Source organism: Alexandromys fortis, unplaced genomic scaffold (assembly GCF_014885135.2).
Source record: "Alexandromys fortis isolate MF-2015 unplaced genomic scaffold, M_Fortis_MF-2015_v1.1 scaffold_78, whole genome shotgun sequence".
In the NCBI taxonomy this organism is placed as follows: Eukaryota; Metazoa; Chordata; class Mammalia; order Rodentia; family Cricetidae; genus Alexandromys; species Alexandromys fortis.
Genome location: NW_026067977.1, coordinates 5,170,430 through 5,185,314, shown reverse-complemented (window position 1 = coordinate 5,185,314; position 14,885 = coordinate 5,170,430). Strand labels below are relative to the sequence as shown.

At 41.1% G+C, this 14,885-nt stretch overlaps 1 protein-coding gene across 5 annotated transcripts in view; it reads right to left on the bottom strand.

Moving 5' to 3' along the window:
• Phtf1 (putative homeodomain transcription factor 1) overlaps positions 1-14,885 on the bottom strand; it is a 38,578-nt gene that overhangs the window by 2,367 nt on the left and 21,326 nt on the right. For all 5 annotated transcript variants that reach the window (XM_050157486.1, XM_050157487.1, XM_050157488.1 and 2 more), the window contains 9 exons: positions 12,756-12,929; positions 12,559-12,648; positions 10,031-10,252; positions 7,599-7,727; positions 6,550-6,822; positions 5,678-5,809; positions 5,172-5,258; positions 1,959-2,114; positions 909-1,004 (listed from right to left, as the gene is read on the bottom strand). In XM_050157486.1, coding sequence (XP_050013443.1) covers positions 909-1,004; positions 1,959-2,114; positions 5,172-5,258; positions 5,678-5,809; positions 6,550-6,822; positions 7,599-7,727; positions 10,031-10,252; positions 12,559-12,648; positions 12,756-12,929 — 1,359 coding nt within the window. The remainder of the gene's footprint in view (positions 1-908; positions 1,005-1,958; positions 2,115-5,171; positions 5,259-5,677; positions 5,810-6,549; positions 6,823-7,598; positions 7,728-10,030; positions 10,253-12,558; positions 12,649-12,755; positions 12,930-14,885) is intronic.

Sequence of the window (14,885 nt, the reverse complement as noted above, 5' to 3'; positions counted from 1 at the left end):
AAAAGAAAAGAAAAAGAAAGGAAAAAGAAAGAAGGCATGAGTACCCATCAGAACCTAGGTGATGAGACTGGAAATCTTTTCATTATGCTAGTGCTCCGAACTGATACTGCCTAGCATTGGTCAGAGGTCTTTTCTAAGTAGTAAAATGGGAATTTAATGACTCAATTCAAAATTAGCTTAATTTACTTCATCTTTCTTGCACAAAAACACTGAACTGCTAGCAGCCAGAGCTTGAGCCCTGTACACAGAGACAAGTAGGCCTTTTGGCTTGGTAGGTGAATGTCTGGTAAAGAGAACTGGCAGTCATAGCTCTTTACAGAGGTCAACAATAAGAGAGCTGAAGGTCTTGGGTTCACGGTCAAAGACTTCAGAAGATGTCCAGAGCATCTGGGCAACTCCAGTCTAGGCGAGCAGCAGTGAGTAAGGCAAGCAATTGCTTCCTAGGGCCCAGTGCCACCAGTGATGTTAGTGTGTGGGAGCAGGGCTGAGGACAGATATAGGAGCCAGTCACATGTCAGGGAGAGTGTTAGCTGGAATATGTGCACCTGCAGCAGCCTCTTCACAGTGGAATGCATGGAGATGACAGGAAGCTTGCCATGCTGGTGGCCACTCAGCAGGGCTAAACACTAACACCCAGACAAACCCTGTCCACTGGCCAAGAGAGGTCTGCTTTTCCATGATCCCCGAGAATAAGCCACTGGTCTCCCAACCTGCACCCATGAGACAGGTTCTTTTTCTGACTAGGCAGCCCAGCACAGTAATGAGAGCCACTCTCCCCAGCCTTACTTCAGGAAGCTTTGGAAGAACTCTGGCCTGACCCTAGCCAGGACCTTAGCTATCAGCTACCCTTTGCTGTGCTGAGGAGCTGACCAAGTCCCACTGCCGTGAGAGTGTGAGATACTACTTACCTTTAACAACTTGGTGGACAGCTTCAATACATTGTTTACAAGAGTGAGCTGTTCTTTCTTATTTGGCTTTTTTTCCATTTTAAGATATAAATTAATCTAAACAAAAGAAAGGTAAATTTTACAGGAAAAAAATACCTAAAATCTGGCAGGTTTTGAGAGTCATATTCTCAAGTTAAATCTATTTTGAATCTATGGATTCAGCAGCTATGGAGCCATGTATTCTTCCCCATCCTTGAGCACAGTGGTTCCCAACTTTCCTAATGCTGCAACTCATTAATACAGTTAAAACAGTTCCTCATGTTGTAGTGATCCCCCTGCAACCATAAAATTATTTTCATTGCTACCTCATAACTGATTTTCACTACTGTTAAGAATAGTAATGTGCTTTTGGTGGCTTAGGCAACTCCTGTGAAAGGGTCTCTAACTCCAGAGAGGTAGTGACCCACAGGTTGAGAACCACTGAGCACCACCTCTTTGATAGAGAAAAGCTACTTAGGGAAAATTAGCATCCAAATTCCTTGAATTTAAAGAATTCTTATTCTTCTCAGGATCCCCCAGGTAATTTAATATCTTCAATAAACATTTATGGAGAGAAAAAAAGAATTGTTTCAACTTACTAATTCCTTATTTTTCCCCTAAAGGAAGAATTATCCACTATGAATCTGAGGCCAAAAAAGTAAAAAACAAAAACAAATTATCCCAAGTATTTTTACTTAATATTTATGGCAAACTTGAACTTAAAAATCAAAATTAACCAAGAAAATGCATTATTATCACTCCATATTCACAGAAACATCTGTCAGTCTTAGCCTGTGTTCACTTGTTCCCTTACGACCAATGACAAGTGCTCCCAGCCCATCAGCTCTTCATCCTCCCAGTCCTCGGCAGGAGATAAGGGGTCAAACTCATTTACATGCAGTGAGAAAGATAATTCGAGTGGCCACAGTGATGTGATGTGAGGTCACAGCTAGGGAGGCAGCTCTAGGCCCCAACACCAACACCACAGTGTAACCTGTGACCACTGATCAAGCTGGGAGGACCCACCAATACCTGTTCCGTGAGCAGGATGGAAACGTTGCTGTATTTCTTGTTGGTTTCCGACCCCAGCGAGGCCAGGCGAAGCAAGAAAAGCAACAGTGCTGTTTCCCAGATCAGGAACTCCCAGTTGTAAGCATCATTCAGGAAGGTTTTGTGACCTTGAAGAACCTATCAAAAGACCAGGAAAAGCTCAGGAGTTGTCTTAACATCACAGATTAATACTGTGTCAATTTTAAAACATTATAGTAACCCACAGTTTGAAGATTCAACGGAGAAAAGTTAAATATTCATAAGTATTTTATTTACTTAGTCATTATGTATTTCTCCAAGTTTTCTAGGTTTTTTTTTTTTCCGTTCATGAAAGATGGCCAAGGTCTACAAGGAGCAAAGGTAAGAAATGATGAACTTCTGGCTCCTTGGATCACCAGTGTGCTCACAGGGACATGGTGGCCACTACTGAGAGTATGAACTGCATCTGTCTAAGGAGCCCCAGCAGTAAAGGCCCTCACTCAGGCCAGTCCATTTTGGGAGTCAGATGATAGCAACAGCTGCACAGCTGCACTGAGTGCCTACCGTGACGTCAGACTTTATTGCTTTAAAATCTGACTTCAAAGTTAAAAAAAAAAAACCTCTTCACTCAGGAAAGTTAGAATAATTTCTTGAAGAACTATCCAGAGAACTCTGGCAGAAGCCAGATGCAGACGTGTAATAAGGAGGCAAGCAGGAAGTCACCAACCAGCTGCACAAATTCTTCCCATCCCTCCTGACTGACGCTATGGTCTCACAGGACCCCATGAGCTTCCACTAATGCCAGCCTTGGTTTGTCATTGATTCCCATGGCCAGAGGGACCGCTCCTGATTTCTCTAAAACCTGTCACCAATATCTCAGGTTCTTAACTCTGATTCTGAAAGAGCAAAGCTCTTTAGCTAAGTCTGGGCTGAGGTCACTATTGTCAATCAGCTATAACCAGGATTAAGGAAAGTCACACCTGGAAGCATCTGCTGGGCCCTTTAAGAAAGATGAGCCTTACACAATTCCACAAATCACAGCTGAATGTTACAGACCACCCAGAGTCAGGTGTGGTGACATAGGCCTTTAATCAGACCTAGGTGGGAGCTCTGTGAGTTCAAGGCCAGCCTTCTCTACATAGGGAGTTCCATACCAGTAAGGACTAAATACTGAGGCTTTGTCTCGAAGAAAAAAAAAGGATAACAAAATCCTAGAAGAACTGAAAAGAAAAAAGGGAAGGGGGGGGACAACTAGCTGGCAACCTAGGATCCTATTCCCACCAAACAATATCTTTCCAAAATTAAAGGGGGGTTAACTGGGGGCACCCACCTGTAATCCCAATACTTGGAAAGTAGAGGCAGGAGTATCAGAAGTTCAAGGTTATCCTCATCTACATAGTAAACTGAAGGTCAGCCAGAACTACATGATACATGAGGCCCTGTCTCAAAAAACTAAAAGAAAAAAAAAAGACATTTCAAATGAGCAAACTGGGAAAGAACTCATCTGTAGCAAACCAGGACTGACAGAGCACTAAGGAAGAGACTCAGGCAGGAGACAGTCCCGAAACAGAATGAATGGGCAATGGGGTGCAGCTGCAGCCAAGAAGTTACCAGCTACACAAAGTAATGATTACAGCTTTTCAGCCTTAAATATATTTGTATAAATATTAAATAACAGATAATGACACAAAAGAATGGATAAATGAAATAAAGTTCTCTAAGACCTTGTCATTAGGGGTAGAGAGATGACTCATTGGTTAAGAGCACTGGATGCTCTTCTAGAGGATAACAGTTCAATTCTTTTGACCACATAACAGCTCACGACTGTAATTCCAGTTCCAGGAGATTCAGTGCCTGCTTTAAGATTCCAGATTTGATACACAGACATACATACAGGCAAAACACCCATACCATACACATAAATATTTTTTTTAAAAAATCCTGTCATTATCAAGGAAACTATGCATTAGACTAAACTGAACCAACCATTTAATTAGACCTTACACTAAGCTAATTTCTGATGTCACTACTCAGACAACAGTAAACAAAAGTAGAAGCAACAGAGAAGACCAAATGGAATATTAATATCAATAAACAAAAGACTGAAAAGAAAATAATAGGTAAGCCAAACGGGAACCAAACAGTATCTGTAGTTACAATAATTATTTTATACTTAAATAGATCAGGTACTACAAAAGACTAAGACTATGACATTGTATAAGAAACAGGTAACCAGGGGCTGGCAAGACAGCTTAGCAAATACAGCTACCTGCCTCTAACCCGGACTTCAGTCTTTGGGACTCACACAGCCCAGGCTATATAATTAAGGACGGCCTCTCTGAACTCCTGATCCTCCTCCTTGCCTCTCTCAATTGCTGGGGTTATAGACATCTGCCACCATTTGAGGCTATTCTGATTTATATAATAAGAATGTGTCTCAAGCAAGAAAGGAAAAGAAATGCTTAAAGTATAAACTGGCAACAAACAACTCCACAATCGTAATGAGTTTAAGTACACCTCCATCAAGAACAAAAAGCAATCCCAAACTGAATATGTGACTTGAACAATGTAAATTGTATACATAGAGAAAACAGTATTTAGAGAACATTGCTCTCAGCACTGGCAGACATAATCCAAAGGGATAATGAAAGATTTAAGAAAACGAAGCAATGCCAGAGAATAAAAGAAGCCTTTACGCATTTTAAAGAACTGAATACAGTTGAGTCTGTTCTCTGACCACTGTAGTTACCACTCACCAACTGGGAAGATATGTGATAAGCCTGAACATCTTACAATACAGAAAGAATAAAAGTGCTTATAAAGAAAGTAAATGTGGGACAATTCAGACTGCAAAACTAACAGATAATAGATTATAACCCACTAGGTAAAGTCAAGGACACATCAGCCCATAATTTAATAAACAGATAAGCAATAAATGAATGAGAAGGGTCAGTCTCCAGAGAGTGAGAGCGAACGATGCTGAAGGAAGAATGTGGGTAAATACTACTTACATCTATCAGTGTGACAGCTTTACAGCCAAGGTTTAAGTTCATCTAAGTTTTCAACACTCCTACTTCAAAAGTCAAAAAAATAGTAACAGGTGTCCAGACTATCAAAGGAGTGTAGACACATTTAAAACCCACGGCAGCCTGCTCTAAAACAAAGTTGGCACTGCAGAGAATTACCCTTACGTTAAAACAGACAGGAACCCTTTACCTGTGCACAACAGATGAAAGCAATCGAAAGTGTCAGCAAGAAGACAGATGACACAACCACATCCACTGAGCGCTGTGGACCCCGCCTCTGTGGATCAAAACACATGTTAATGTTCAGGATATGACCAGACGGCAACAGCCCTCACACCATTAGCTTTGACAGAGAGTTTTAACACATTTCAGGCATCTACTTGAAAAAGCCATGTTTTTCCAAATTAAGAGGTTGATTCATTAACATATTTTCAGCCTTACAGGATCTCTCCTGACCAGAAAGGCATGTGATTCCTAGCTCTTTGTTCTAGGCAGTTCTTCTCTTCCTCTTCCTTTCCTTACATGCCATGTACAGTAGTCTTCAGTACACCATGTCTCACACGGCATCCAGCAACTCAGTCAGCCACTGAATGACCAGTGACAAGAAATCCCCTCATACTTAGCAACTGTGGTCAGAATCATCAATGCATGTTTCCACAGCCCTGCAAATATCCCATAATTAATCCAACAGCTCACCTTTAGATAGGAACGCAGTGATAACCATATTTTAATGTTCTCCACCTTTTTAAGTCTGAAATGAGGTATTTCATATTTTCTGGCTTTCCTGGCAGAAGTAATATGGCTGAAGAGTTTTGCAAATAAAAATCTCTAAAGAAGATTTAAAAAAAATTACAAAATAAAATTTACATTGTCGCAGTGCATGTTCAATAACCATCAATAGTATTCCTGGTATATTTAAAGTCTTAACACAAGATCAAAATTCTTATCCAGTAGTTCCCCAGGATAGCAGTGTCCACTTCAAAGCCCATCCCACAATGAAGCACCTCTTCCAAATATGGCACATTCTCAATGCATGCAAGGAATATTCTTTGGAAATTTTAATAAATCCTAAACTTTCCCAGCTGCTAATGTTCATACACAATTCTACACACAGGCTTCAGCAAAACTTCAGATGACATGGCTGTTGCACTCATGGCTGCATAAGACCGGACAAGAGGAGAGCAGGGATGGGTCGTTTTTCATCTGTGGTGTACCTACTGCTGAGTTGTCTCCCTCTAGTTAATAACCCCATACCCACACTCATGCAAACAACCTAATAAAACTCAGGCCATTTGAAAAAAGAATGGAAAGGAGACTTGGTGAGAAGAAAAGGGGATTCTGCAGGAGTGAGGGGGGAAGATAAGAGAGGGTAATGGGTGAGTTGATCAAAATATGAAGCCGCCAAAAAACATTAAAATATTTTTAAAGATTTCAGATTATAACATGTTTTTCAAATGTCAACAATATGAACATTAAATGTAAAAGTCTCAAAGTCAAAGGAATAAAATGACTCAATGGAGTGTCAAATGGAGACAGAGGGGCCAAATGCTGTCTGTCCGTCCACTCACCTGCTTATATGTTCTCTCTGCCACACACATCATGAAAAAAAACATCCAAGTAAGACACAGTCTTTCAAAAAAATTAATTATAGACAAAATTACAACAGGTGTGACAGGTGGTGCACCACAGAAGAGGGTCAGGACCTCCTCTGCTGAGATGGACTTTAATTGGTCAAAACTCTTCTCTCTGAAAAGCCGATATAAAAATGGGAAAAACGCTAAGCCAATGGTGACAGCATTCCCCAGCATCTGATAGCCGACTCCTTGCTGGTAAGCATTGACCTGAAACCCGATTTAAAATGTCCATCAGTACTACACAGGGAAAGGGAGTAAAGTACGAGAAGTATTTATCAAATACAATTTAGAATATTAAAAATGAATCTTAAAAGGAATACACAAAAGATGACAAAGATTGGTCTGGCATTAGAGCTAAGCATGTCAGAGGCCCTGGTTTCAATCTCTAGCACCAAAGAGGGGATGATGTCAATAGACTCAAGACTTGCTACAAACTAGGCTTAGTCAGTAAGGAATAACAGCCGAGCAAACCTGAGCATCTGATGATGCAAAGTGTAAAGTCCACCAACAAAAGACTACTTCAAAATCTGCTTCCAAATCGAAGTTACAAGTTGGAGTTACTATTGCTGTGATGAAACAACATGACCAAAAGCAAAATGCGGAAGAAAGGGTTTACTTCCCCTTATACTTCCAGGGAATTCAGGACAGGAGGCAGGAGCTAATGCAGAAGCCATGGAGGGGTGTTGTTTACTGGTTTGCTCCTCATTGCTTGCTCAGCCTGCTTTCTTATAGAACCCAGGACCATCAGCTCAGGGATAACAGCATCCACCATGGGCTGGGCCCTCCCAAATAATGACTTAAGAAAATGCCCTACAGCAGGATTTTATGGAGGTATTTTCTTAATTGAAGTTCATTCCCTCTTCTCAGATGACTTTGGCTTGGGTCAAGTTGACATAAAACTAGCTAGTGCTGTTAAACAGATCCTCACTGAACAGCCCATTCTGTAAGTGTGTTTTCAAGAAATCAGAAGCACATACTCTTACCCTGCTCATGATGATGCCGCTTATCTCCAAAACAGACATGTCCATCTTTTTGCACTCATTTCCTTCCCAGATTATTGCACTAACTCGCTCAGAGGCAGGACTTGAATTCTGAAGCCAGAATAAATGGTTCTAGGAAGAAAGATACAAACCAGTCTCTATCCATTCCATCTTTCCTGATAGTTCTTCTATCCAGCTCCCAGAATCCAGGGTTTAGTTTTATCAATATATTCATTCTCTATCTCAAAACCTATCACTCTGAGAAAGACCTATGTGGTAGTCTCATCTGGAGGGCTAGGATCCTGGATGTCCAAGGTCACTGGCTCTCTAAAGGTATGAAGGGCACATGGTATGAAGGAAAGCACCTCTAGAGCCACAGACTGCACCAAAAGTAGCAGAAAGTGAGGATGCCATACAAACAACGTGGATATTTTGAGGCCTTAAGGGCAGGAAAAAACATAACGGCCCAAAGTCAGAAATGGTAGTCACCATGACACCATCCCCACTCTCCTCTGCTGGGACTGTCTTATTGACGGGTATCACTTCAAGAATCTTTTCTCCAACTGGTCCTTACCACACCCTTGAGCCCAATTTTGCTCTGAAATCAGAGAGTGTATCTTCCATACCATTGTGCCCACAAACTAAAGTGAAGCTTCTAGAACAGGAGCACATGGCAGGTATCTGCTAGAAAGGGAGGACATGTAGATAACTTCTTTTTATACCACATAAAGATGATGAACATTTACTGATTTCACCGATGTATTCACTATATACATCGTCTGTTGTCAGTATCCATCAAGTACCTGCTGCAGGCCATGCTTCAAGTCAGGATACACTGCAGCACTGCATGCCTGTACTTTAGGACTCAGGAAGCTGAATCAGAGGATAGCAAGCTTGAGGCCAAACTGGGCTATATAGCAAATGCCAAGCTAGCCTGAGCTACTGGGCAAAAGGACACATGGCCTTGCCATCTAGTCACTTAAAGACTACTAAAGGAGACACAAAGTCACTAGCTAGCATGCCGAGGAAAAGAGCACATACTTGAGAAGTGCACAGGAAAGGATTCCAAAGGAGCCCAGAACTTCAACCAAGACCTGTCTAGAAAATGAGGAGTAAGCCAAACAGCAAAGGTGCTTCCCAGATGACAAAGAGACGGTGTGCAGAGGTCCAGAAGCACAAGTGGGTTGGTGCTTCAAACACCAGCAAGAGGTCAGCTGAGTTACAGCACACATGTACCAAGCAGGTAAGGAATGAAGCTATGTTAGAGCAAATAAAAAAAATGACTGCTTCCCAGAAGTCCAAACATAAATGTCAAACCTTTTCCATGTCTTCATTGGCAATAAAAACAAAACAGAAAAAAAAAACCCACTGCTATGTGCAAGGCAGTTTTGAAAGAGGCAAAAGCATAAAAACCAAAGAATTATTAGAATTATTAGCCATTCAAGACTGCCATGAGAACCAACTGGCTTATCAACGGGGACACACAAACACCAGCCCCAGGGCTTCAGCGGAGGTGCACTGGCCCCTGAGGAGGCTCACACTCTTGACATGCATTACTCTAGCTTCCTCTCAGTATTCCTAAAACTATTTTAGCATGTGACAAGTGGCTACAAATAAATTCTACAGATGTAGAATGAAATCAAGTATCTTCTAAGGAATCTATGATTCTAGACTAAAATCAAACCGGAGATCAAAACTATCACTTGATTTGTGCTTAGAAGAGAAAAAAGCAATACCATTTCTGCATAATTTTATGAAACATGAAATTCAATATATCATAAAACAGAGTACCAATCAAACAATGCCACTCAGGGAAAAAGAACAGTAAAGATCATTGAAGGAAAATGAGAAGAGTATTAGGAAGAGAAATTCAGGCCAAGGCAACTGCAGAGTATTCTCAGGTTCTCATCTCAACATCCTCTCTTACAAGCTATGCTCAACTTCCCCATCTCTAAACTGTGGATGACAACAGTACCCTTAGAAGACTGCTGTCAAGTTAAATACCATGATACAGTGGCTGAAAATGCTAAGAATGGAGTAAGTACCAGCTATCTGTTCTAGTTCTTTTTCTGTTGCCATGGTAAAACACTGAACAAAAGCAACTTGGGAAGGAAAGGGTTTATCTCACCTTAAAACTCCCAGGTCAGGGACTCCAAAGAACCAAAGCAGGCACCACGCAGAAGTGCTGCTTACTGGCTGGCTCTGACACCTTCCTTCTGTGACCCAGACCTCCCAACTCAGAGATGGCACAGCTCACAGTGCCCTCGCACATCAATAAGCAATCAATAAAATATCAAAATATCCCAGACTTGCACATAGACCAATCTGATGGAGGCAATTCCACAACTGAGCATCCCTCTTCCTAGGTGACTGTAGTTTTTGTCAAGTTGGCAAACACTAACTAGCACACTGTTTTAATAGTTATCCTTATGTACCTGCTGAAAAACATCTTCTTTGGGGTCACGTTTTGTCCCTGAATGAAGAGTATTTACATGAGTCCCCTCACTGTCACTGGTGACAGATGACCGGCACTCTGGGCCATGGAGAAGGTCATCCCATAACATATCTTCGGTCTCTGAGTCATGGCGGGTGCTTTCTGAGTCTCTTCTTGACAAGTTAAGGCTCCGAGAGCCAACACTCACACCAGACCTAGAACCCTTTAAAGGAAAACAAAAAAGGGAAAATACATAAATTTCAGAATTATACTGAAACACACAATTAAAACGAATCACTCCTGGCGATGGCTGGCAAGGTTTCATAAGTTGATCACCATGTCATTGCTAATGTCCAAGGCATCATATAATAAACATGCTAATACAACTTAATACTTAAATGTTAAACTCCAGTGACTCTTGATGGTCAACATGACTACACATGGAATCAACTAAAACCCAAGATTCTGGGCACTCCTGTGAGGGATTTTCTTAATCAGATTAATTGAAGCAGGAGGACTCATCCTGAATCTGGGCCACATCACCTAATGGCAGCCCAGGTAAAAGGAGGAAGTCTTGCCTTTTCCTGCTTCCTTCACTCTGTCAAGTCCATCTATTCTGTTGTTACAGCTACTCTTAAATCCAGCATCTTTGGAATTTTAACACAGATGGAAGACCAGAAAGCCCTTCAGTCTTCCTTCAGATTCCAGCATCAAACTGGGACTGCTGAGGCATCCAGCCATATGGATGGAACAACCACCAGATTCTCAGTCTTTCTGTCATAAGACAGTCATTGATGAACTACTCAGACCATAGTCTATAAGCCAGTCTTAAGAAATCCCCTATAATCTCTGTGAGTTTGAGACCAGCCTGGTCTACAAGAGCTAGTTCCAGGACAGGCTCCAAAACCACAGAGAAACCCTGTCTCGAAAAAAAAAAAATCCCCTATATACCATATATGTGTATATATACATACATGTATCTACATGTATACACATACATATCACACATATATCTACTACATACACATATACTTATATATTATGAAATACATATAAATATATGCATTATATATGCATGCTATCAGTTCTGTTCCTTTAGAGACTACCTGGCAAAGTGGGACTTTAAAAAAATTTCCTCTACGAAGCTACAACCAAAACATTTGACTACTCAACTTAGATGCGCTATGTGTTGAGTGATTCCTGGACACACACCCTAAGGACCTGCCCAGATACCAGACTAAGACTTTTGAGACACTCTGAGCTTAACAGAAGAGCTTGTTTTGTTCAGGGCCCAGCCCAAGTAAGTTCAAAATTAACCTTGCAGAGAAAATCAGAGATGGTGCAATACACCAGCAGTACAAAAGGAAATATGAAACTTTTTCCATAACCCCAGTTGCCTGGTCAAACACAGCAAAACCACAGCACCATCTAACTATGCTCACCTATAAAGATCATGTTCAAATATGCCCCTGCACTCTCAAAATCAGATTCCACTGCTCCTGCCTTTTAGAGGTCCCTCTGCTAAAGCCTGTCTTCAGATGTGCCAACCCCACTGAAGATAAAACTCCATATGCCAAATGAGTATTAAGCAACCATATCCCTTAAGAAACCAGACTGGAGAGATGGCTCAATGGTTAAAAGCACTTGTTCTTGCAGAGGATGTGGGCTGGATTCCCAGTACCCACATGGCAATTCCTAACTCTAGTTCCAGGGGATCTGATGTTCTTTTATGACATATGCAGGCAGACATGTGGTGCAAAATCATACACATGAAAAAAAACACTTATACATATAAATACATTTTTAAAACATTTAAAAACCAACTTAGTCTCTCTCTTCTTTTTCTCTTTCTCTCTTTCCCCCTCTCTCCCTCTATGTATGTATGCTTGCACATGTGACTAGAGTCCATAAATCCACCTGTCTCTGCCTGCCCATTCCTGGCATTACAAGCATGTGCTACCATGGCCAGCTTTTTCTTTTTTTTAACATGGACTCTGGGGATTAAATTCAGGCCCCATGCGTATGAGGCAAGCATACCAAATGAACCATCTCCACGCCCAAAATAACTATCCTCCTGAGCAGCACCTATGCCGCATCTAAAGTTTTGCTTCTTTTATTTTACATGTATACGTGCTTTGCCTGCATGTATGTATGTGCAACACATGCATGCCTGGAACCCTGATGCCAACAGGGGTCAATGAGGGCAAAAGATCCCTGCAACTGGAGTTATGGGTGGTTGTAAGCCACAATGTGGGAATTAAACCCAGGTCCTCTGAAAGATCAGTAAATGTCTTAACCACTGAGCAATCTCTCCAGCCCATCTTTAATACTTTGAAGATTAGAAAAAAAATGAAAAAAAAAACCAAACATTTTATTTCCTTTCTAGGGGTGAGCAGTTATCTCAAATTGAGTCAACAGAACTGAAAGCAAACTAAACACAAACTTCATAGAGTCAAAAGAAAGGAACAGATAAAGTCATGACACATAAGAAGACATCTCAAATTCTGCTATTACAAAAGGATGCTTTACCTGGCTGAAGGCTGCTGATTCAAATTCTGATTCAGCCAGACTATCTGAATCCCGTACTATATGACACCATCTTGTCGTGGTTTTCTTTACCTGCCAAAATCAAACCAACAAACAACAGGAAAACTTGTAAATATCTTGCTGCTATCCAGTGTTTCTGGCACTAACATCCAATCTTTGTAGAAAAAAGAGAAAATTACCTGAGAGTTTAGGTGCCTTGAAAGTATTGATTTTCTATTCTTAACTTCACAACCATTGTCACTTGATGCCCCTTCCACACTCCTACGCAATAATATCATCTGTGTCCGAGCTTCACCGTCCTCCTCGCTTGACAGATCATCTGAAATTCCATTACCCAAACGTCTATACGCTTCCTACAAGAGAAACAGTATCTCACAATGGAAAGCAAAAAAACACTCCAGGAAGTTGTCCATGTAAAAGCAAAATTCACAGAATGGTTCCCAAGAGATGAAAGGAAATTAAACCCAAACAAGTTTACTTATTACTTGATCTCAATGTTATTTTAATGTCAACATTTTTAAAATTTCAAAATTAAGAAAACTGCAGCCGAAAAGCGAGGCCGTGCGATGACAAGTTCCAGTGCAGGCTCAAGTCAAACCCTACGCCTCCATCACAGCTCCCAGCTAGAGACTGAGGCTCAGCGTCCTCATCTCAAAAGTCGAACACAAAGTACCTACCTCACAGGGCTGTTGTAAACAAGGAAGTCACTGTACTCGTTAGACACTTAGAGCAATGCCTGACTGCAGTGACGGATTAATAAATCCCAGACTAATGGGAGACTAGGACAGAGGAGGAGTGGGACGAGGGTAAGTATCTCCAAAGATATCTGGAAGAGCTATATGGAAACCTGTTACAAGCAACCTAAAATAATAACCAATTTTGATGATATGATCAGCCTAAATGGAGTTACCCTTCATGAGGAGGGTCATAAACCTCCCAGTAGCCTCGGTTCTCATCAAACAATGAGCCCAGTGGCAGATTTGACATTCCTACCTTCAAGTTGTTGTTGGGGGACAAAACTTGATGGTTGGATCCTACTGCTTAAGAAACAATGCACTTTGGTCACAGCACTTGGAGAAATCCATCTTGTACTGACCTGATCTTACTCCTTATTAACTAGCTCACAGAAGGTGCTATGTAGGCTTCTAAGACAGAAAAGTCATCGAGAGTCTTACCCAACTGAGCACCCTGAGAACCACAACAACTGATCTGGCAAGATTTGCCTACTGCAATACTGGTATGGATATTATGGGAACAACCTACTGGTTTCTGATTGAATTTAAAGCCCACTCCACAGAAGAGAATTCTAGTGTAGCACTATAATCCTGTGTATAAAATTCTATAGATGGGGAGCTCATAGGACCTTATTATTTTCCTAAGTGGACACAGTATCAAATTGCCTTCTAAATATCTCTGTACCCAAGATTAGTGAAGTTGTCAGTCCTCATCAGAGAAGCTTCCTTTTCCAATGGACATCTGTTAATACAAACTCATAAATGGTCAAAGCAGACTAAGTGTCTGTGGCGAGTACAGCCATAAATGGACTGTCTATATCACACCACCCTCCCCTCAAGGCTCAGGGACCATTACTGAAGAGAAGGCAGAAATAGGCTTAGAGCCAGAGGTCAGAGAGGACTACAGCAAAACAGTATCTTCTGGACATAATAGGAACACTATACTTGTTAACTCATAGGAGCTGTGGCGATGCCCAAGATCAAAACAGTCAACACTCCAGCATGATGTGGGAGGGACATTAGCTGACAAGCTTCCTGTAGATGATGGCTGCTGGAAAGAAGGCCTATTTTCTCTAGGGCTATGGTCTCTGGGATGTTATTCACGTGCCTATGCCCATGTTCACTTTGGCAGTACTAACTGGACTTGGTACAAAAGAAGAGGACAGAGATGATGACATAAAGCTAGGAGGGAAATATGGGCAAGGGGGTTACATATACTCAAAATATTATCATGTACACACATCAAATCCTCAGAGAATAAATAAAAATATTATATTTCTTTAAAAAATAAAATGCCCAGGAATAAACCTTAATAAAATAAGTATTAGATTAAATGTCTCAGTTCAAGACTAAAAAAAAAAAAATTCAAAATGACAAAACAAAAGTATGTAGCTTTAGACATAGAACAAACCACCTACATTAGACCTAGAAATTTCCCAAACCCTTACTAAACTGACTGTAGGTCTCTCTACACTGCTCTGTGTTCTTGCAAGCCGCCCACCCACCATGAAGGCTGCTAGTAGTGGAAACAGTAAGTTCTCGTATTGGCGCATAAGTTCCAATCTGCCTGTAGCA